This window comes from Cryptomeria japonica, chromosome 8 (genome assembly GCF_030272615.1).
Source record: "Cryptomeria japonica chromosome 8, Sugi_1.0, whole genome shotgun sequence".
NCBI lineage: Eukaryota > Viridiplantae > Streptophyta > Pinopsida > Cupressales > Cupressaceae > Cryptomeria > Cryptomeria japonica.
This window is the reverse complement of record NC_081412.1, coordinates 587,407,654-587,431,780: the sequence shown is the minus strand read 5'-3', so window position 1 is coordinate 587,431,780 and position 24,127 is coordinate 587,407,654. Positions and strand designations below refer to the sequence as shown.

Sequence of the window (24,127 nt, the reverse complement as noted above, 5' to 3'; positions counted from 1 at the left end):
TTAATCCAAATCCAGCAGAGAGCAGAGCTCAAGCAAATTAGAGTCGCAATGGATCCCCAAATCGACCTCATTGTAGTTCATGATATCCCAATATTCAGCAATGTTCTCACTAGTTGTGTAATCCAAGGTTGCTGAGATGTCGTTGCAGACAATAGTTTCATGACATAGCAGAGAGCTATCAGGAGGAGGCAAGTTTGCAGTTGGCCTATGTAGTCCTTTGGTGAATTCTGAACTTGTAATGTGATTCATTTCTGACATTGCAAACAACTCTGACTGGTAACTCATGCAGCTGGAATTTTCTGAGCCTGTTGTCGATTGTGGGTACTCTTCAGGAATTTCTAATCTTTCGCAAGCCATGTCAATGGTGGGAGTTTCCTTCTGGTCTGAGTAAAACCATTGGGAAAACAAAACACCCAGCAAAGAGCTATCGTCTGGGACACTTTTGGATGCAGGTTTGGGCTTGACATCTTCAAACCCAATATTTGAGTTCATTGTTGAACACCTAGTAGATATTGGCATTGGAAGACTTACAGGAAGTGTAGATGTTGAGCTTTGCAAATTAAGCTCGTCTTTTGAATCAAGAAAATCCATTTGCAGGTCATTTGCTTCCATAGTTGTGCTTCTGCTGCTACACACCAAAGGTTCCTCGCCAAGTGTTTTGTGGGCATCGCCATTACTGCCCACAATATTCACTTTGAGTTTCTTCTTCAAATGGGTATGCCAGAAATTCTTTATCTCATTATCAGTTCGCCCAGGAAGCATCGAAGCAATATCAGACCACCTGTAACATATTACAAATTCCTACATGATATCAGTTTCCTGTTGTTCTGGGTTGTTCGGTGTTTTTGTCACTTATTTATATAAACTTGGTTCTTTTGATTCGTCATTCTGATCAAAAGCATTTAGCGTAATCAAAACAGATTGATAAAATGCCATACATTTCTTAGTCTAAAATGTTAAGAGGATCCATTACCTGTTCCCTATAAGTTCATGTGTATTGATGATAATCATTTGTTCTTGTAGGGAGAAGCTCCCACGTTTCAGCCCTGGCCTCAAGTAATTGATCCACCTAAGCCTGCAAAATTTCAAGACCACAATAAAATCTAAGGCCATAAACTAAGATCACAATAAGATATAAGGCTACAAACTATGCAATAAAGTGATTTGGGGAGTGAGGGGGAAAAAAATGCTGCAAGCTCCAACTAACCAGCTAGTTTAGGAACTTGGCTCCAGTATCCATAGCCGTATTTGAGAATATAGCTTCTTAATATACTGTCTTCTTCAGGAGTCCAAAGTCCTCTCTTATATTTTTTCTTCTTCTCTTCTTTACAACAAGATTTGCACACCATGATTACTGACTAATAGAAATGGAAGACTAGAGAAGGAAGTTAAGAAAATACAGAAGATATGAAATAAATTGCAGACTTTCAGAAAGTACTATAGCTATAAACAATTTTAATGTTCATTGAATACTATATATATAGTGCTCATTATGAGTTGAGAGATAAATAAGCTATATAAGCTGCTGCAACTGAGAACTCTTCGTGGGTATCTGAGAGAGTTGTACATTATTGAACGGCCATTATTGTGTTGTGGAGAACCTGCCGACTGTGTTGTTTATTGGCGGGCCAAATTCAATATTAAAATTTGTGACGGTCCCAATTCAATATTTAAAATCGAGTGTAGTTTTAATAAGTTGATGAATTATTATTGTTGAGTGTAGTTGTTCCGTTGCAATTTGCACTCCTCCGTCGTATTGTGTCGGTTTGAATAGGGCAATCATATTCAGTCGTATGCTTTTTCAATAACGAAGTCGGTTTGAATAGGGTTATTAATTTTGAATGGGGTTATTAATTTTTGGATTCATTTTGACTAAGTTAGTTTTTATGTAATGATTACATTATTGACATGCATTCATTATCAAAAGTTGACATGCTCCTTTATCTTATTCCATTGATTAAGGACATCCTAACATAAGTTGTTCTATTAGTCGAAGACCAAAATCTATTGGTCATCCCTATAGAAAGGTGAAAAATCTTTTGGATTATATCAAAAGGAAAGACAAGGATGTCATGATTAGGTATCTTATAAAATCTGGATTGAAGCTTCCTACAAACTATAACCTTGAAAAAGTAGGCAGGGGAGTCATTCAAGAACCATACATGGCCAATCTATCACCCACTCTAAATCTTAATTCATTCATCCACCTTAATGCTATTCTTAAACCATCAAATCCCCCATTTATCCACATTAATATTAATCTTAAACCATCCAATTCTCCATCTATCCATATTAATCCCAATATTAATCCCCCATCCCCTTTTGATAATAATCCACTCATCCACGATAACTCCAATTTTAGTCAATCTACTCGTCCATCAATCCTTATAATCTATCACTCACTAAGTGAAATATCCACCTACACTAATACCAAACTATTAAGCCCGTCATCAAACCCCCAATAATGCATATTAATTCTAATGCTAACCCATCCCTAATCGTAAGCACCGATCTGTTATGTAGTAAAGGTCTCCTAGTCCAAATAACCAATGTGTTAGCACTGATCAAGATGAAATTGTTCTAGAAGGAAAAGGTCTTTCATGCCTAAAGAAAAGATAAATCCCATATGTGTTTAACCACCTCCATGTCTCAAAATTACAATGGGATAATCCTATAGATATTTTGTAATTCTTTTGGGTAGGGTTGTGGCATTACCAAAAGGTTTCAAACAATTATTTTTAGAAAACTCGAGTAGGCGTGTACTAAAATTGCATGACCTTAATGTGGCTATTATTCCCTTAAATCATTTCATTAGAAATAGTATTATATATCTTTAACACAATACAAGTCTATATGGTGGACATAAAGAATATGGCAATTGACCAACATAGTAAATGATATTTCCTTTGATTAAACTATGCAAAGTGATCTATTAAGGACTCAAATTTCAACTTTTGAACACCCCAATTCTTCACATGATTGACAAACCTCAATATCTACCCTTTTCATATTAGGGTGAGCATAAGAAAATGACAGGACAAATAGGGAAAATGGAAAAGTCCTATTGAATGAAAAAGTCCCTAGCTTTATATTTAGATGGAAAAGTATAAATATTTATAACTTAATATAGATTGCCTCTAAAAAATTTATTGGGATTATATTGAAGTTAGGCAATAAAGAGTCTTAAATATTGGCGAAACTCTTATTTAACATTATCATAAGATTTTGAATGACCTTGTGCTTGAAGTTGACATAATTTTTTGTAACCAAATTTAATAAAAGGAAAAAATGTTTCCATACAAAGTTATCAAGATTCAAAAAAATATAATATATGACCAATGATAATTTTAATAGGTTACTCTAAATTCCTAGTATATATACAAATTGATTTTTTCTTAAATTTCAAACTATTCATTATTTTTTAAACCAAAAAGATGCATCACATCCTAGGATTCATTAGCTATAGGTCAAAATAAAAACATTTGAATTTACTATATTTGACCAAGTTAGGTTGGCTAAATATTAATTTTTAACATTTTAAAATTTTTATAAATAATTATTTATTTATAAAAATGAAATATAATTATTTATAAAAAGGAAATACATTAGATTTTTTCACAATGTCTTTTAGTTGAATCGAAAATTTTGATGAAATATTTTTTAGTCATATTTATGTTGGCCAAAATGATACTCAATTTTTAATGTTTTGTAATTTTTTTAGAAACGTCTCATTGAAATTTTTAACTTTTATTGATTTATTTAAAAAAATTGAGAAAAAAAGTATTATACCATACACTAGGTCCAATTAAGTACAAATTTTATTACTAACCCATTTTAGATTATATAGATATTTGATTCATTTTTTTTTGACATGATTTAGAATTTTCATTGCTACTTAGGGGTATTGTTTGACATATTATGATCTTGTAGTCAACCATTAATTAGATTATTTCCTTTTTCATTAATATTGAATTAATATATTAGATGAAATTTTGGTTATATAAGAATACCTACTATACATGCATGTGCTAAGGTATTGTTTTAGAGGCAAGTCCCCCAAATTTATAACTATATAAGGTTTCACAAGATGATATGTTTGTACAAATTCTACATGTCCAAGGAATTATCCCATACAGATAAAAATAAGCTCTATTTTACCATATGAAAAGACTCTAGATAAAATCCTCCATCTTGACCTTTTAAAGCTCAAAGTTGGTTCCATTAGAATTCTAAGCCTCCATTTTAGAAGTGATTTCCATATCTCTATCTTGAAAACAAGATTAATTACAACAAAATACCATGCAAAATAATGATTAAAATAAAATAGGTTCTAATAATCGAAAATGTCCAATAGTATTTTATACCAAATAAAGGGAATTATAATTTTTTTTTTAATTAATCCTATTAGGAGAGATGGTACAAATTATTTGATCTAATAAAAATTTAGTAAAATTCTTAAAAATAGAAAAAATAATATAGAATAATTAGAAGAAGAATAAAATGAACACAATATAAGGAATAACACTAATATACCCTAGGAAAAAAAAAGGTTTGAAATTGCAAAAGTAATTAATTATTAGCAACAATGTGCTAAAATAAAAATTTAAAATTTTATCCTCTAGATATCAACACTTTTAAATTTTTTTGTTAGAATGATTCTCCATAAAGAAATTCACCCAAGTGCATAATATGTCCAACCCAAACATCTAATATATTATATTATAAATGTAGGAAATATAGGCAATCATTAATGTTTACCAATACAATGTAAACCAAAACTAGGGAACCCACTTTAGGAACCTAAATTGGTTTACAATTCCAATCTAAACATAGTATGTAATGTTGAAGGTCAAATATTACATTCATTAAAATTAGGCACTCCATTTTGATGTATTCAAACCTCTTATGAGATGTTCTTATACATCATAAGTTAGTCATATCTCTTCTATAGTTCTCCTAGTTAAATTTCTAAAATATCTCCTACTTGCTCATATAAATCATAAAATATTATATGCATCTTGAAATGACATAGAGGCTCTTAACCATAGGTAGTCTAATAAGGTGAAATCATGAAGTTGTGTTTATTTTTTTTTGGAAAGTGAAATTTTTAGTAGGGTTCAATATAACAAATCTTTCTTTGTGACATGAATATTGAGGATACACTAAAAAGTGGTTTTAATGTATCCCCTAAATTATATAATTTCCAAAAAATTGATAGTTATCACTTTTGCTTCCCCTTTTTACTGTTTTTACCCATTAGGTTGAATAGAGAGGCATGAGGTAGTTAATAGTTATTTGAACAAAAATGTCTTATTTTTTCTAGCTATTCAACTACATTCATAAGATATTTTATTATTTTTAATGATAAGTCATATGATTTTATATTATGGAGGAAATGCCAGATTAAAATGATGTACGAAAAGTCTAGTGGGCACAAAAAGGTGTTCATGTAGTTTTTGAGTTCTAACCATTAGCTATGTTGAAGAAAAGGAAAGTAGGATAAAAAAATAAAAAAAGTTAATTATTATAAATATTTCTAAATCAATGTTTAACAAGAGTTTGAAAAGGTACCTACATTTTTGCTTTATGGGGGAATATTTAGAAATTATCTTAGTAAATTTTATTTATTTATTTTAGATGATGTTGGAATAAATTAGTTTTGATCAAAAGATCCAAATATATCACAGGCCAAACCACCATCGAAATCAACTATCACACAAAATATATGTATAAATTCTATGTAGCATTACAAAAGAAAAAAAAATGTAAGTTGTGGTTTAATTAATCTATGAACCTTTTACCTATAATTATGTATTCAATTTGATATAATATCTTTAACCAATGTAAACTTTTAAATTGGTTATTTTCTAGTTTCTTCCTATTATTCTTTTTTCTATATTTTTAAATAACAATAAGTCACATTATATTATTTTTTTATTAAGGAAAAACCAGGTTTTACAGGGACCCAAAACCACAAAGTCACACTATATTATTATAACAAGTAAGAAGTAGCAAAAAAAAAATTTGTATAACTAACATGAGGAGCATGTCTTTCTAAATTATAAATTATCCTTTAAATAAGATACTACAATTAGCTTCAAACTTGTCCGAATAATACTTCTACATGGTTTAATAAAATAATATACTAATATAAGCACCAATTAATTTACAATCCTTTTATTTATAAATAATATCTACTAAATTTACATAATAAAATAATATTTTATAAGACAACTTTTGATCTAAGTGGAGTGTGGGCAGGAGTGGTTGAAGGAATGAGGTAATACTCAGAAAGGGTTTGAGATGGATAGAAACAAGAAGATGCAAAATATTTCGTAGAGTGGGACAAGGATTTAGAAAAAGATCTTGGGGTTTGTGAATTTTTGAATTTTTAGGTAATAAATGTATGATAGATATTTTGGCTTCTTATCATATTTATACTTGCAAGATTGTTTGTAATGAGAGAGTTTCAAGAGGGCGTCATCCTACAAAGTGAAAAATTATAAAGGGTTGTAGAAATTATAATAACTAGTTTTAATCTTGTGCTTTCTATAATATGTTTATCTTCTCTTTATAGGATGACCTTTATAGTATTTAGACACTTGGGGTTAGAAATGGGTCTAGAGGAAGGGGCTTTAACAACTTAAGTAATCCTTCTATTAATAATCGCATTGGATAAGATTGTCTCTTCCACTGCTTTTGGATTTAATAAAAATATGCTGAGTTTTCTTAATAGTGTTCACTAAGATGAGAATATGTTTTGGGTGGGTAGATTCTCAAAGATAAATGTCATGTCTAGGTAGTATTAGGAGGGATTATAAAAGAACTATGGTTGTCAATGGGATAAATACAATTATAGATGGTTCTTATATCTACCTTTAACCACTTTTAGATGAAGGTATACTCCATATTAGGATTTTTTTTAGTGTCTGATAGATCCTAAAGTAGATTGGAAAATTTATTGGATTTTGATTTAACATTAATGTATTTAAGAGTTGGTCCTAGAGAAAATTAAAATTGATTTATCAAGTGGAGATATTTTCTATGGCTAATTCCTTTCCCTAATTTGTTTCTCAAGCCATGAAGAATTTTTTATAACCCTTTCAAATGGTGAACAAGGTATTCCTGAAGAAATGCAAATTTCCCATTATGACCCATAGTTAAAGAACATTACTATTGTCCCTATCTAGGTTAGGATTCTAGGATTTTCTTAGGAATATTGGGAATAAGTATTGATAAATACTACAAATTCTTTTGGGTAACCTCTTATTATTGATGTTACTACCAAGTCTAGTGGAATATTAGTCTATGCAAAACTATGTGTGTATATTAGTGTAGATAAGTATATACTACTTCATCTATCAAATTATTTAGGGTATGTGCACCAAGTTGTGGTACCAAAAGGGGGTCTTAAGATGCCTCTTTTTTCTGAAATCAATGAAGTCTGAACTTCAACGACAAATTGAAGATAGTTACACTCCAAATTTGAAGATGCAACAAGAACAAGAGTTAGAGTGCTTAGAGTCTACTTTCTAAACTACTAATTTGTTTTGAAAATGGTGGAGGTTAAGGACTTCAAAAAGGGGGGCCACAAAAAGTGGTCCTATTTTTATGCAAAAAACATAACATAGCGTCTGTTGTGGCCCCCCTAACATGTTAACCTTTTTTTTTGAATTTTTAAAATTGCTTCGGTAATAAATTAGCTAACACCTTGTAGTTTATGCCAGATTTTTCAGCTAATTTTTTAATGAGTATATGATTTTTTACTAATTTTTGAAGTGGACACATCTTGAAAAATAGAAATTTGAGAGTGCTCCCCCTAAAATCATTGATAACTAATAAGAAAATCAACACTTTTAAAAAAAATTGTGTAGAATGGAGTCTAGTTTCTAAAAATATTTAAGTTTCTTCAAAATCCGATGAACGTGTAAAAAACTATACCCAAAATAGTGCATGTTGATTTTTGACCAAAAATGGACACACTAACAAAAGAAATTATAGATGAAAGCCTTAATGAAATAAAATGTGAAAAAAATTACATGCTTGGATAGCTAAGAGAGAGATTGACGTTTCTATGGTGTTTTTTTTAGTTTCATTGAAACACGTGCAAATCTGATGGAGAGCACGACAAAAAATATGTGAAATTTTTTAGTCTTCTGATAAAAAACATGTCTCAAGTGTAGTACCCCTACTTGTTTGAACTCATTAGACTCATATTTTATTATTGGTTGTTTTTAGTGGATACATTACCATGGTATATTATTCAGATTTTTATGACATTATGCTTTATCTGGAGATGAGATGTATAATTTATTTGCACTATTTCAGTATTTGTGATTTATGGCATTTTATGGATTATTGCTATGTACTGACATTTTACTTTATCTATGCAATGTGTAATTATATGTTGTGTGTTTGCGAGTGTATTGGATGCAAGGGGACGATTTTCCTTCACTCATTTCGGTGAGACAGGGAACGTCGCGATTCTCCTTCATCAGTGTGTATGCCGTGTTTTCTATATTGTATATATATGCATGTGTGGTTCGGTGATGTAGGATATTGTAGGTACAAGTACCAGGTAGGTATGGGGTATCGTCTCTGTAAAGCGAAAAATCACGATCGAACCCTAGTTGCTCTCCCCTCTTCCAACTCCACGGAGAGAGAAGGGAGATTCACTAGGGTTGATGGTTTTCACTTAGGGGAGAGACTTTAGATTCAAAAGAGGGGTTGAAACCCACAAGATCCAATCCCACACAATGCAAGATTGGATGCTAAATGCGTTTCAAGGGTTAAGACAGCAAGGCTACCCTCTTTTGTAAAGAATGTTGATAGAAGAATTAAGCTAGGAATGCATAGAAAGTGACAAAGATTCGCTTATAAACTGAGATAGGGATATAGGATGAAGCTGTGGACCTGGAATTAGTAGTAAAATGTCGATACGGCGTTGTCCTGCAAATTTGAGCAAAAGTTGTCAGGACGATGGCGCCCGAGCGCCACGGTCCTCCGAAAAATCCACAAAACGAAGGGGGATCTGTTCGTCTCTGCACAAGGATTCCAGATCTTCAATTTCAGCCGCGTACCTGCAACCTACACATAGAAAAGCGAAGATGATTGGGGGGTTAGGGATTAGGGGTTTGCCTTTAGGTCAAACCCCGGTTTTGGAATTAACCAAGAAATGAGAAATTGCTGTAAATGTCAATGTATGTAATGTAAAACAAGTACTAATACCTTGTTGTAAGGATGTTTGTATCCTTATGTGCGAAGGTATAGATGTTGTTGTTTGTTGTATTGTTGTATGTTGTATGTAGCATGTAATATGTGATCTCCTCTTCAATGGTTGAATCCTTGTCTTGAATGCAACACTTAGCCTTGAATGGAGACTTAGAATGATCAATTGCTTGAAAGAATGCTTGAATGCTTGAATGCTTGAGTATAGTTTCCACGCTTTGTCCATCATATCGAATGAAAGAGGAAAATGTAGTTTATATACTTGCCAATTAGGGTTAATAGACTGATTTTCCCGACCTTAGGCCGACCAAGAAAGTTTATTTTCCAAATTGCAAACAAAAGGACCCGAAGCCCCATAGGAAACCGGGCCCAAAATAGGGCCAGGGACCAGGGCGCTGGGCGCCCTGGTCTTGAAGGACCAGGGCGCTGGGCGCTCTGGTCCCACCTCCCGGGATAGCAGGGTGCAAGAAAATGCAGTTTTCAGTGTCATAATCAGGTTTCGGGGTCTCCATTCAGGTTGCGTGTTGCGTCGCCATCGTGAAGACCGAAATGCAGTCGAAATTGCAAGTGTCACAATTTTAGGACGCTACATTTAGCCCCCACTTTAGCGGGAGTATAGGCGTACGCTCATACTTCCGGTAAAGTACAAGGAAACAACATTGAAAAACTTTCACCACGTCAAGGAGGCAAGATACACCAAGCCCCCAGTGGACTAAGGATCTTACGACTTCGATTGACAAAGTAAAAGGGAAGATCACGAGGGAGAACCATGACTGTCAGTAGTAAGGTTCCCTCACTATGAGTCATGCAAGAAAGATATCAAAAATTTTCAAGGCAAAGCTAAATTTGTCAAGAAATTTTCAAGTATCTTGAAAAGATATGAACGGGATGTATGCCCCCCTACGTTAAAGCGATCGCACATGCCTCACCGGGGGTGATTGCTTTAAGGTAGTGATACATATAAGAAATGAGAAAGGAGCACGTTATCACAAGGATTTAGCCCCCAAGTGTGAGATAAGCCCAAGGATAATAGACACAAAACACAAAGCACAAGGTGACTTCGCTTTCCTCGGGGTCAGTATGCTGTATGATAACTCATGTATATCATATGTATGTATGCATAATTGTTCTTCATTCCCCAATCAAGGAAGGTCACCTAGAAGAAGGGAACACATGTGTCTTTTGAGTCAACATGAGAGAGATCAAGAGATCTCAATGCTTTGCATCGTCCTCAAGTAGACAACACTAAGGACAACAAATAGAAGAATGAGAATAACATATAGAAGAAGTAACAAAAGAGAGGGGGAGAGAATCTGCTATGCTAATGAAACTAGTCTAGCACGTCATCTACCCCCCGATCTTGCTGATCAATGTTTCGGGAAGGTAGGGAACACGCTAGAGGAGGAACATCCAACACAGCAGATGGAGCTATCACAAGATCCAAACAAGGGCTATGTTCATATCCCAAGCCGCAGTGTTCTTGTCTAGGAGCTAGGATAAGTGCTTTAGAAAATTCGTTAGATAAATGGTTATCAATATCAACAAGTTCATATTCACTATCAGAATGAACAGGAGAAGTAGCATTTTCATCATGAATAACATTTTCATCTATATCATCATCAAGATTTATAAAAATAGGATCTTTAACTCGCACAGGATCAAGACCATCATGCATCTTATGTTTAGGAGATTTCGGCTCAATTGTCGGCTAAGGAGAAAATGGAATAATGCTTGTTGAAGGTGTTTTTGGGGATTGCAAAGTTTGAAAAGCAGCTGTCTGAGCTCTAAGACGACGCTTTCGTCGGCGTTCATGTGCAGAACGATTTCGTCTAGTCTTAGTAGGAAGTTGAGAAGATTGAGGAGGAGGAATGTTCTCATCCTTATCACTTGGGTGTTTAGGTTGTGGTCTCTTAGGTTGAATAATAGGAGAAGAGGAAGGTCTCTTCTCTCCATAAGAGGAAGGAGGAGGAACTGCTCCATATAAGGGAGGAATATTTGGTTTTGGAAGAAGACCAAGTCCATCATGACGAGGAGGGATAGGTCTACTTTTAGGAAGTTTATTAATCATAGGCATAGTCACATCCATAGGGATGGGTTGGGAATCTTCTTGAGGAAAGACATTAGTTTTGTCTTTCAAAGGAAGAACTTCCTTCTCAAGAACAATAGGAATGTCAAGTTTGGGTGTTCTAGGTTCGCTTAGAGATAGGATCATATCTGTTTTCCACTTTTGATAAGATTTGAAAAGATGATCACTTCGCGGAGGAAGAGATTGGAATTGTTTAGGCCAAAAATAATCAATAGGAACACTAGAAGTTCTTTCAGCTGGTTTAAAGAGACTATGATTGACAGTAACAACTTCACCATTATGGGAAAATTTCAAACACTTGTGAATAGGAGAAGCAATAGCTTTCATGGAAGATAGCCAAGGATAGCCAAGCTTCACACGAAATTGTTCGGAAGATGGAATAATAGCAAAGTTCACATCAAGGGATTTGTTATGAACTTCAATAGGTAATGTAATAGAACCAATTGCAGGAGAAGAAAATGCATCAAATAATTTCACAATCACATCTGTTTTTTCATAGATCACTTGATTCAATTGCAAAGTAAAAAGAAATTCTTTAGTAATGACATTAACCATACAAGAAGGATCAATAAGCACTCCACGACAAGGTGTGTTCTTGACTTTTGCAACTATATATAAAGGACCATCAGGTGCCCTGATAGTTTCACTAGAATCAAAGGTGATGGAAAGTTCTTTAGGGATTTCTTGCTGCTCTACAAAGTTGATCACATTCGGAGTCATAGACACGAGATCATCAGGTGAGACAGAGGAATCAGTAGTATCAATCGCATTAGAGGTATGAGAAGACAATGGATCAGTAAAAATCTGAAGATTTTGGTTAGGAGGAGCTACAGATTTGTTGCCTTTATCATTCACTCCAGAAACAGAGATAGTATTATTATCAATCAAATCTTGAATTTTCCCCTTTAAAGCAAAACATTTTTCAGTATCATGCCCAGGTTGACGATGAAATTGACAAAAAGATTTGTTATCAAAATAAGGTGAAGTAATCTTTGCAGGATCAATTTGCCTTATAGGAGGAAGAGTAAACTTTCTTTCTTTCTTGAAAAACTTAGAAATAGGAGACACACCTGATGCTGCATTCACATTGTTGTTGATGATGTTTTCATTGAATTTAATGGACTCTCTGTTCGGTTTAAACTTCCCAAATGGTTGTTGACTACTATCACCCTTATCACTCGGAGCCATAGGATGTGATTGTTCCATTTGACTCACAGTCAGTTGATAATTGTGAAGAGTTGCGCACAACTGTTGGAAAGAAGTAAACTCAGAAAACAAGAGTTTTTCTCTAATGTCTTTTTGTAAATTAGAAATAAAGATTCTTTGAATATCATTGTCAGGCACTAGAAAAGAAATTTGAGCATACAAATGCTTATATCTACCAATGAAATCAGTCACTTTTTCTTTAACACCTTGTTTACAATGCATTAAATCAATCAAAGTAACTTTAGGACTTATATTGTTTTGAAATTGTTGAATGAAAGCATTTGCAAGTTGTTCGAAAGAAGTAATAGAATAGGAAGGCAACGAGAAATACCATTGTAGGGCTTTGTCTCTTAATGTTCTAGTAAACAGTTTTGCAAGCAACCTTTGGTCATAAGCAAAATCGGTACATATTGTTTGAAAGGTCTTAACATGTGTTAGAGGATCACCCTTACCATTATAAAGCTCCAAATGCGGAATTTCAACATGTTTAGGGGGAATAGCTCGAACAATATCAAGAGAAAGTGGGCTCGCAACATCAAATGTGGGCACACTAAACCTGGATTGATTCATAGAGGCAATTTGTTGCTGTAAAGAAGAGACAGTTTGTGCAAGATTGTTAATGGTCGCTTCAGTCGAAGAGTTCATATTAGACGTGTTAGATTGTGATGGAGGTGTTATGTTATTGAAAGAAGGTAGAGAGTAAGGTGGTGGGACACTATGATAGTTAGTCATAGGAGATGATTGGAAAGGAGGAACACTACAAGGAGGAATGGAATGGTTAAATGAATTGCCCCCTTGCGTCATGTTCATTTTTGGTGATATAATAGGCACACTCATTGAAGGAATGAATGAAGAAGTCGAATTGAATGAAGGAAGAGGGTTGATTGAAGAAGAGGGATTGCCCCCATGATTAGTGATCATAGGAGGAATGTCTTGTATTGAAGTAGTCATTATGTTTGATGTAAAAGTAGGTATGCTAGCAATAGAAGTCATCAAAGGAATAGAATGATTGACTTGAGTAGGAGGTTGTGTATAACCTAAGGTTTCGGCACAACTTTTCATAGGCATCACATTTGAATCCACAATGTGTGCAATACCACGCAAAATATCAATTCCATTCTTATCACTTTGAAGCATTCGTTTTAGACCCTCAATTAAAGGAAGAGCTTGACTATCAGGGTATTCTTGAGACATCCACTGTCGAAAATCGTCAAATTGGTTATCCAATTTTGAAAGTTGTTCTACAGAAACCTCATGGAGAGCTTCTTCATCATTAAGAGGATTAGAGGAATTACCCATGTCCTCGTTAAAAAGGCCATTCAAATTAGGTTCCATCTCCTCAGTAATTAAACCTTGGAAGGACTTAATTCTAAGGCTTCGTCTAACGGGAATAGTGTAAGTAGGGCTTACTGTTGTAAAACTCATGCACTAGAGAAAGAGAGAAGATTTTGAATTTTAGAGGTAGCAAATTTCAGTAAAACCAGCCAATCTTCCAGATTTAAGCTGTTAAATACAATCAGGACAATCTCCCGAAATTTCGGAAAAAATGTCCGGGACCGTGGCGCTCGGGGTGCACACGGTCCTCGCAACTTTTTTCAAAATTTGCAGGGATGAAAGTTATGATGATTTTACAGCTAACCTGAAAAAATTGAGTGATTTTACGATTTGTAGATAGGCCAAATTAAAGTTGCAATCTCAAAATTGAACCCTACCAAGATTGTCGAAAAATGCAAAATTTGAATTTTGAAAAAGAGAGGGAAACTGAAATTTTGAATTTTATGATTTTAGAGGGAATACCAAAAGCAATGCAAGTTTTGAAATTTGAAGGTTGACTCAATTTCACGCAAAATTCAATTTTGAAAGCGGAAATCAAAGTTGTTGTAATTAAGCACTTAATTTCAAAAGTCACAAATTGCAAAAATTTGAATAAATCACTGAAATTTCGAATGAATGATAACACACTTTTTAGATTTAGGACTGTAAGAAACACAATTTTGACACAAATTTCAATTTCAATAATTTTTGAATGATTAGAGGCCTTAAACCAAACAATCACAAGACCAACTTTGACTGTAATTTTGAAAGTGTTATAATTGATAAAATCAGCCAAAATTCTAGATTTTAGCAGGAAAGTACAGTAAGATCTTGCTCCTGAAATTTCAGAAAAAATGTCGGGGACGATGGCGCTCGGAGTGCACACGGTCCTCGCAACTTTTTTCCAAATTTTCAGGGATAAAAGATATTGTGATTTTATTGCGGAATCCAAAGTTATAGCTGATTTGGAGATGTTTTGATCAGTGAAATTGTCAGACAAAGGTTGAATCAAGAAGGTTTTAAAAATTAGGGTTTTGACACTTAACCACTTAATTTTCAAAATTAAAGCACAAATATGAATTGATAATTTGTAATAGAAGGGCAGATCTGAAACAAGCATCAACAATTAAACATTTCACAAGTTTAATTACTTAAAAAGAAAATTTAGGGTTTTTATGCAATTAACCTCTAAAATTTTGCAAAAGATCAAACATGAAAATGTAATCAAAGAATCCAATTTTCAGATCTAACTATGAATAATCAGAAAGGATGTTCACGTCGGGTTCACCAAAATGTAAAGCGAAAAATCGCGATCGAACCCTAGTTGCTCTCCCCTCTTCCAACTCCAAGGAGAGAGAAGGGAGATTCACTAGGGTTGATGGTTTTCACTTAGGGGAGAGACTTTAGATTCAAAAGAGGGGTTGAAACCCACAAGATCCAATCCCACACAATGCAAGATTGGATGCTAAATGCGTTTCAAGGGTTAAGACAGCAAGGCTACCCTCTTTTGTAAAGAATGTTGATAGAAGAATTAAGCTAGGAATGCATAGAAAGTGACAAAGATTCACTTATAAACTAAGATAGGGATATAGGATGAAGCTGTGGACCTAGAATTAGCAGTAAAATGTCGATACGGTGCTGTCCTGCAAATTTGAGCAAAAGTTGTCGGGACGATGGCGCCCGAGCGCCACGGTCCTCCGAAAAATCCGCGAAACGAAGGGGGATCTGTTCGTCTCTGCACAAGGATTCCAGATCTTCAATTTCAGCCGCATACCTGCAACCTACACATAGAAAAGCGAAGACGATTGGGGGGTTAGGGATTAGGGGTTTGCCTTTAGGTCAAACCCCGGTTTTGGAATTAACCAAGAAATGAGAAATTGCTGTAAATGTCAATGTATGTAATGTAAAACAAGTACTAATACCTTGTTGTAAGGATGTTTGTATCCTTATGTGCGAAGGTATAGATGTTGTTGTTTGTTGTATTGTTGTATGTTGTATGTAGCATGTAGTATGTGATCTCCTCTTCAATGGTTGAATCCTTGTCTTGAATGCAACACTTAGCCTTGAATGGAGACTTAGAATGATCAATTGCTTGAAAGAATGCTTGAATACTTGAATGCTTGAGTATAGTTTCCACGCTTTGTCCATCATATCAAATGAAAGAGGAAAATGTAGTTTATATACTTGCCAATTAGGGTTAATAGACTGATTTTCCCAACCTTAGGCCGACCAGGAAAGTTTATTTTCCAAATTGCAAACAAAAGGACCCGAAGCCCCATAGGAAACCGGGCCCAAAATAGGGCCAGGGACCAGGGCGCTGGGCGCCCTAGTCCTGAAGGACCAAGGCGCTAGGCGCTCTGGTCCCACCTCCCGGGACAGCAGGGTGCAAAGGAGGTTCAGGCCAGGGTGCAAGAAAATGCAGTTTTCAGTGTCATAATCAGGTTTCGGGGTCTCCATTCAGGTTGTGTGTTGCGTCGCCATCGTGAAGACCGAAATGTAGTCGAAATTGCAAGTGTCGCAATTTTAGGACGCTACAGTCTCTACCTGGCTTCACAGGTCTGAGTGTGCCTTATAGTTTCTGATGGAATTGGTGGAGATAGTAGTTGACCCTATTTTACTCAGTTACACTCGTATGAGTGTCGTCAGTTAGTTTGGTCTTCGTATTTTGTCATTTTATCTTTTATGGGTAATTGCTTGAGATTTGTTTAATTTGGGTGTTTTAGTTGATTTAATTAATTATTTAATTAATTAAGTTTATGAAATTATCTCATTATTGTATTGTTTATGCATTGAGATTATAAATTTAGTTAATTAAAGAAATTATTAAATTAAGCTGCATGGTATTAGAAATATATTTTTATTTAAATAGACAAATAAATTAGATTAATTGTATTTATTATTTTCTAAAGTTATAATTAAATAAATGAATAAAAGGATTAATTAGAATTAAAATATTGTTTTAATTCTTTATTTAGAAAATTAATTAATATGCATGAGAAAATAAAAGAAAGAATAATGTTTTTTAATTATTGCATGTTAGCTTATCTTTTGTGATAAATTTAGAAAATAAAATAAAAATTACTATTATTCTAAATTTAGGTTTTTTGTGAAAAAGCTATTGAACCTAGAATTTTAGTTTAAATAGGGGAATAGGTCTTTATTTTAGTTACACAGGAACAAGTCAAGAATTTAGGTGAAGAAATTTATTGGAAGTTATTGAAGGGATTAGGGCTCTTCTACAGATTTCTTCTAGGAAAGCTATACCAGGTTGGATGAATTCTTAGTTGTGGGTTTTTAGTAAATATTTCTATTTTTTCTCTGATTGATGTGTGTGTGTAAAGTTATTGTTAAATACAAACCCTCTTCTGGTGAATTCGAGTTTTGTTTTAAAATCCATACCTGATGTGTATTTCTAATTTATGGGAAGTATGTAATTTTGAGAAAATTAAGAGAAATTATTATAGAAAATTTGTCAAGATTTTAGGATGCATGAAAATTGCAAGATTTATGAGAAAGGGTATTTTCCTGAGAAATTATTATCTCTTGTTTTATTTGTTTTGATAGTTTTTCAAATAATGGTACCTATGTGGGAATTGTTGATCACTTTAGGAATAAATTTAATTTTGAATTAAATTTATGAGAGTATCTAATTTTTTTTTTAAAATGTTGGAATAAAATTCTTTTAAAGAATTTTATTGAATTTGGGTATTTATTTTTATGCTGTTGAAATGGTTTTGATAAATTGTAATTTTATTTCTTTTTTTGGTTTTAAAAAAAAAATTTAATTATAACAAAGTGGGGAGGCTATGCCTCTACCCACGCAACTCTACCTTCGGTAGCGGCTGCTGCCTTAGGACAACAGCACTACCCAAAGGTAGTGGCTGCTGCCATAGGACATCAGTGCTGCCTAAGGGTAGCATTGGTTGCCTATGGTAGCACCGCTACCTTGGGTAGCCTATCACATAGTTAAAAAAAAAAAAACAATTTAATTTTATTTGTTATTTAGTTTTTTTTTTTCAATAAAAAAAATAAATAATAATAAAATAATTATAATGTGTTAATATATATATATATATATATATATATATAGTTGTTTTATTTTTAATTGTCAATTTAAAGATTTTTGTTATATGAATAAAGAATTTAGAATTTAGTAATTTTAGAAAAAAACTTATAATTTTAAATTTGATATACATATTGGAAATACATTAGGAGATTAATACATATGTGAATTTATTTTACTTTATTGGACAAATGTCAAGTTTATGTATTAAATAGTTGTAAATTCTTGTTATCTGGAAATTCTTAAATTGCATGTTATTTATGCTTTTGGCTATTTTTAAGGAAAGATTGCTTGTAATAGGGTCTTGCGTATATTGTGTTCTCAGTCAAGCTTAATTTCATTGCAATTTTGGTTGATTTGTCGTTGTGTCCTATGTTATTATTTCTCCTTGGTCAGGTGTTGTTGTAAAACCTTATTTGATATGAGCCATTGTGTGTTTTTGTCCAAATGGTCAATCTTCGGTTGGTATTTGTATCCTTCACCTGTGCTTGTCAGGATTGTTTATGGTTCTGTGTTTCACCATAGAGTTCTCATAGAGAGAAACATTTCCTGTTAGTGTTCTATGAGAGAGAGTGGCTTTCGAGTGGGGGTTGTGCCCGAAGTGGATGACAGGATAACCCATCGAAAGCTAGTTAAAAAGTGATAACCTAATAATTGATTAGGAGGTGGGTAGATTAAATATTAATTAAGATAAATGTACCTCGTGCATAGGTGAGTGCTAGTACAGGGCTCATAATGTTACGAGAAGGCCTGGAATGGCAAACTTACCACCTTGTCTTCACGAAAGGATTGGTAGGGTCTGCATGAGACTTAGTTGGAACTGGAGGCTCGGGAGAGGTTACCAGAAGAAACTTGAGGATGGGGGCTGGGACCTATGGAGGCTGTACCATGGTAACCATCAAGCTATGCGATGACACTCTCTTCTTAGAGTCACTAGTGTTTTGTGAGTTGAGTCACATGGATGTTTGCAGAGTCTTGTAGTCCTTTTGTACTTGTCTTACTTTGCTTGCTTGAGGGTTTTCTACTATCTCCTAGCATGGTGGGGTGGTTCCATTTCAGGATCACATGGTCGGGTGGTAGTGCCACTTCCCATCAGATGTTCTGGATTGTATCTTTAGGCAAGGAAAGGCTTCACTGGTGTTCTTGGTTCGTGGTTTATGTACCAGCTCTTGTTCGAGATCATTGTTCAATTGAGACCTTGTGGTCATTGTATCCGACTTTTATGTAACTTTGATATTGTATCTTTGTAACCAGTGGTATTATTGGAAGCCATGTATTTATGGATATTGTAATATTATTATGTTAGTGAAATGAATGTTATTTCTTTGATCTTGTGTTTAAATGGTTTACGAAAATTAGATACATTGGAAAAATTTTATTTTCTTTATTATGAAATTTGGATGTATGTGTAGTTTTAAACTAAAGCATTCAATTTTATCTAATTAAATGGATTAACTGTGGTGTTAATATAATCTATGAATTAATCTTCGTTGGTAACCCTTAGGAAAACATATGGTAGACTTCCACTGTGTTATTAAACATGCAATGGTTTTAGTTAGTGCACTTAGTTTTTCAAAAAAAAATTTATTTCACCCTTTAGTTGCCTAGTTGTGTTGTTTTCCTTTAGGGTTCTTGGTGGGGCATTACATCAGGCCTAAAATGGTCGTCCAACCCTTTGGGTTGGATGCCCAAGTAAAATCCAACGTAAAGGGTTGGTGGTTTCCAATCCAAACTATTTGGCGAGCACCAAATATGGTGCTCACCAAATGTAAAATTTTGAATTTTCACATTTCAATATGTCTTTTTCCTTTCTTATACTTTAAGTTATATTTTATGTATATATTGGTAGGATGTTTGAGAGTGGTTTCAGCTCTATAGGACTTATAATGTAGATTCTAGTTTTAAGAGGATCATATAAAATTTCAGATTTAGTCAAATTTCAGTAATCAACATGCTCCTATTAGCATTCTTCAGCTATGTATCTCACTCTCTTTATTGTCCCCAAACTCTAGACACATCTCTATCCCTCTCTTGTCTCTCTCACTTCTCTCTCCCCTCTCTAGGTAAACCCAACTTCTCTACCTTTCATTCTTTCCTTAACCCCATATCTATCCTTGACTCCCCCCCTCTCTCTTCTTCTCTCTCATTCTCTTATTTTTTCACTCCCATCCCTCTCCATTCTCTTGGTCACTACCTATCCCTTCTATCTTCTCTCTCCCCATATCTAGGTCTCTTCCTCCCTCCCTATATTATTACCCACCTCTCTCTCCCGCTCTAGGTATCTCACCTAATTTATTGTCCACCCTCTGCTTCTCTCCCCCCATCTCTATATTTCTCTCCCTCTCCCTTAGCCCTATCCATTTATGAACTCTCTCCCTCTATTATCTCTCTCCAAACCTATCTATCTCCTCATTACTTAGGTCTTTGAATCCCTCCATGTCTACCTCTCCATCCATCCCCTCTTAGTTATCTCTTTTCAATTCTATCTATTCCCTTTCTCCATTGTCTAGGTTGTCATCTCTCCCTCCTACTCTCTCTACCTCCCTCTCTCAAATTTATAGGTTTCTCCCTCATTCCCTCTCCACCTCTATACTTATCCATTAATGTCTCATTAGGCACCTATCTTTAAACCCCTCTATCTATCTCTCCTCTATCTCTCCCATATAGGTATTTAAGCTCTCTCTCATGCTCTACATATATCATCTCTCTATTTATCCCCTCTCTAGTCCTCTCCCTTCCTCTCAAACTCTCTCTCTCAATCACCCCTTATCCCTCTCCCTTTATGAACTCTCTCCTTCTCTTATCTCTCTCGTCACCTCTTTATCTACCAAAAAATCTAGACCTATTACTCCCCCTTTTTTCTCTCTATTTCCTCTCTCTCCCCTCTCTAGGTCTCTCCTATACTCTCTCCATCTCTCTCTCTTAGGTCTTCCATCCTTATCTCCATATCTATCCTTCCCTCCCTCCATCTCTCTTCTCTTCTTATTGTTTCTCTCCACTCTCTCTGTTTTCTCTTAATGAATACCTCTCCCTCCTAACCTCTCTTTCCATACCTATTTTTCTCCTTCCCTCCATCTTTACATATCTACATCTCCCTCTTTGTCTCTTAATCCACCTGTATCTCCTTCACCCCTATCTTTCCACCCTAGGTCTCTTACCTCTCTCTTACTAGGCTCTAGATCTCTCACCTCTATATATCTCTCCTCTCTAATTCTTTCCTTTCCACCTCCTTACCCCTCTTTCTTTCTTTGTGAACTTATCTCTCTTATTTTATTCTCTCTCCCTCACCTATCTACTCTTCCCTCTCTATGTCTCTCAGCCACTCCCTACCCACCTCTCTCTTTCTTCTTAGATCTCTCTTTCTCTTTATTCTTCCCTCTCCCCTCTTTTTTCTCCCTCCCCTTTATAGGGTTTAGATAATAGTTTGTAGGATATAAGGTTTATGGTATGGGGTACAAGATTGATGGAACATTATTTAAGGTAGATAGGGTTGAGGGTACTTGTCGTATTGATACTCAAGACAACATATGACCCCTTAAGACACCATATAACCCCTTACGATACCATATGACCCCTCAGGGAAACATATGACCCCTAAAAACACCATATCATGTCCTAAGGGGTCATATGGCATCGTTAAGGGTCCTACGGTGTCCTAAAGAGTTATATGGTGTCTTTAGGGGTCATATGGCATTCTATGACCCCTTGGGACACCATATGACCCCTACGGATAACATATGGTATCCTAAGGGGTCATATGGTTTCCTAAGAGGAAATATGGTCTTCTATGACCCCTTAGGATGCCATATGATCTCTAATGACACCATATGGTGTCCTAAGGGGTCATATGGTTTTTTATGACCCCTTAAAACACCATATGACCCCTAAAAACACGACATGGTGTCCAAAGGGGTCATATGGTTTCCTAAGGGTCATATGATGTCCTAAGGGGTCATATGGTGTTTTATGACCCCTTAGGATAGAATATGACCCCACACAACACTATATGACCCCTAATGACACCATATGGTGTCCAAAGGGGTCATATGGTGTCGTTAGATGTTATATGGTGTCCTATGGGGTCATATGGTGTTCTATAACCCCTTAGCACACCATATGACCCCTAAAGATACCAAATGGTGTCCTAAGGGGTCAGATGGTCTTCTAAAGGGTCATATGGTGTTCTATGACCCCTTAGAACACCATATGACCCCTAACATCACCATATGGTGTCCTAAGGGGTCAATGATTTACTAAGGGCTCATATGCTGTCCTAAGGGGTCATACGGTTTCCTAAGGGGTCATATCGTGTTCTATGACACCTTAGGACACCATATGACCCCTAATGACAACATATGGTGTTGTGAGGGGTCATATGGTGTTCTATGACCACTTGGGACACCATATGACCCTTAAAAACACCATATGGTGTTCTATGTCCCCTTAGGACACCATATGACCCCTCACAAAACCATATGGTTTCCTAAGGGGTCATATGGTGTCCTAAGGGGTCATATAGTGTCCTAAGGGGTCATAGAACACCATATAACTCCTTAGGACACCATATGATCCCTAATGACATTCGATGATCCCTAATGACATTCGATGACCCCTTAAGACATCATATGGTGTTGTTAGGGGTCATATGGTGTCCTAAGGGATCATAGAATACTATATGACCCCTTAAGACACCTTATGACCCCTAACAACACCATATGACCCCTTAGGATACCATATAGTGTTCTTAGGGGTCATATGGTGTCCTAAGGGGTCATATGATGTCCTAAGGGGTCATAGAGCACCATATAGCCCCTTAGGACACTGTATGATCCCTTAGTACACCATATGACCCCCAACGACACCATATGGTGTCCTAATGGGTCATAGAACACCATATGACCCCTTAGGACACCATACGACCCCTAACGACACCATATGACATGTCCTAAGGGGTCATATGGTGTCCTAAGGGATCATAGAACACCATATGACCCCTACGGACATCATATGGCCCCTAATGAAACCATATGGTGTCATTAGGGGTCATATGGTGTCATAAGGGGTCATATGGTGTCCTAATGGGTCATATAATACCATATGACCCCTTAGGACACCATATGATCCCTAATGATACGATATGAACCCTTAGGACACCATATGACCCTTGACAAGTGGCCATGTCATTTACTAGGATGTTAAAAGGGGTCATATGGTGTCCTAGGGGGTCATAGAACACCATATGACCCCTTAGGACACCATATGGTGTCATTAGGGATCATATGGTGTCCTAAGGGGTCATATGGTGTTTTTAGGTGTCATATGGTGTCCTAAGAGGTGATATGGTATTCTATGACCCATTAGGATGCCATATGGTCCCCTTAGGACATCATATGACCTCTAACGACACCATAGGGGTCATATGGTGTTAGAATGGTGTTCTATGAACCCTTAGGACACTATATGGCCCCTAAGACCACCATATGGTATCTCGAGGGGTCATATGGTGTTGTTAGGGGTCATATGGTTTCATTAGGGGTCATATGGTGTCCTTAGGGGTTATATGGTGTCCTTAGGGGTCATATGGTGTTGTATGACCCCTTAAGACACCATATGACCCCTTAGGAAATGTATATGGTGTCATTAGGGGTCATATGGTATTCTATGACCTATTAGGACACCATATGGTGTCGTTAGGGGTCATATGGTGTCCTAAGGGATCATACAATGTCCTAAGGGGTTATATGGTGTTCTATGACCCCTTAGGACACCATCTAACCCCTTAGGACATGATATGACCCCTAAGGACACTATGTGGTGTACTAAGGGGTCATATGGTGTTGTTAGGGGTCATATGGTGTCCTAAGGGGTCATATGGTGTTCTATGACCCCTTAGGACACCATATGACCTCTAACGACACCATATGGTGTCCTAAGGGGTCATCTAATGTTGTTAGGGGCCACATGGTGTCTTGAGGAGTCATATGGTGTTCTATGACCCCTTAGGACACCATATAGTGTTGTGATGGGTCCTATAGTGTTTTATGGGGTCATATGACATCTTAAGGGGACATAGAACACCATATGACCCTTAGGACACCATATGGTATTTTTAGGGGTCATATGGGGTCCTAAGGGCTCATAGAACACCATATGACCCCTTAGGACACCATATGGTGTCGTTAGGGATTATATGGTGTTATATGGGATCATATGGTGTCCTAAGGGGTCAT

At 35.6% G+C, this 24,127-nt stretch overlaps 1 protein-coding gene across 1 annotated transcript; it reads right to left on the bottom strand.

Moving 5' to 3' along the window:
- LOC131054635 (transcription factor MYB10-like) lies at window positions 1-1,349 on the bottom strand. The gene is made up of 3 exons (XM_059210544.1): window positions 1,208-1,349; window positions 974-1,103; window positions 1-781 (listed from the first exon to the last, which is right to left on the bottom strand). Exons 1-3 carry the CDS (start codon window positions 1,347-1,349, stop codon window positions 1-3), a joined length of 1,053 nt encoding a protein of 350 aa, XP_059066527.1.
- Between the last annotated feature and the right edge of the window lie 22,778 nt (window positions 1,350-24,127).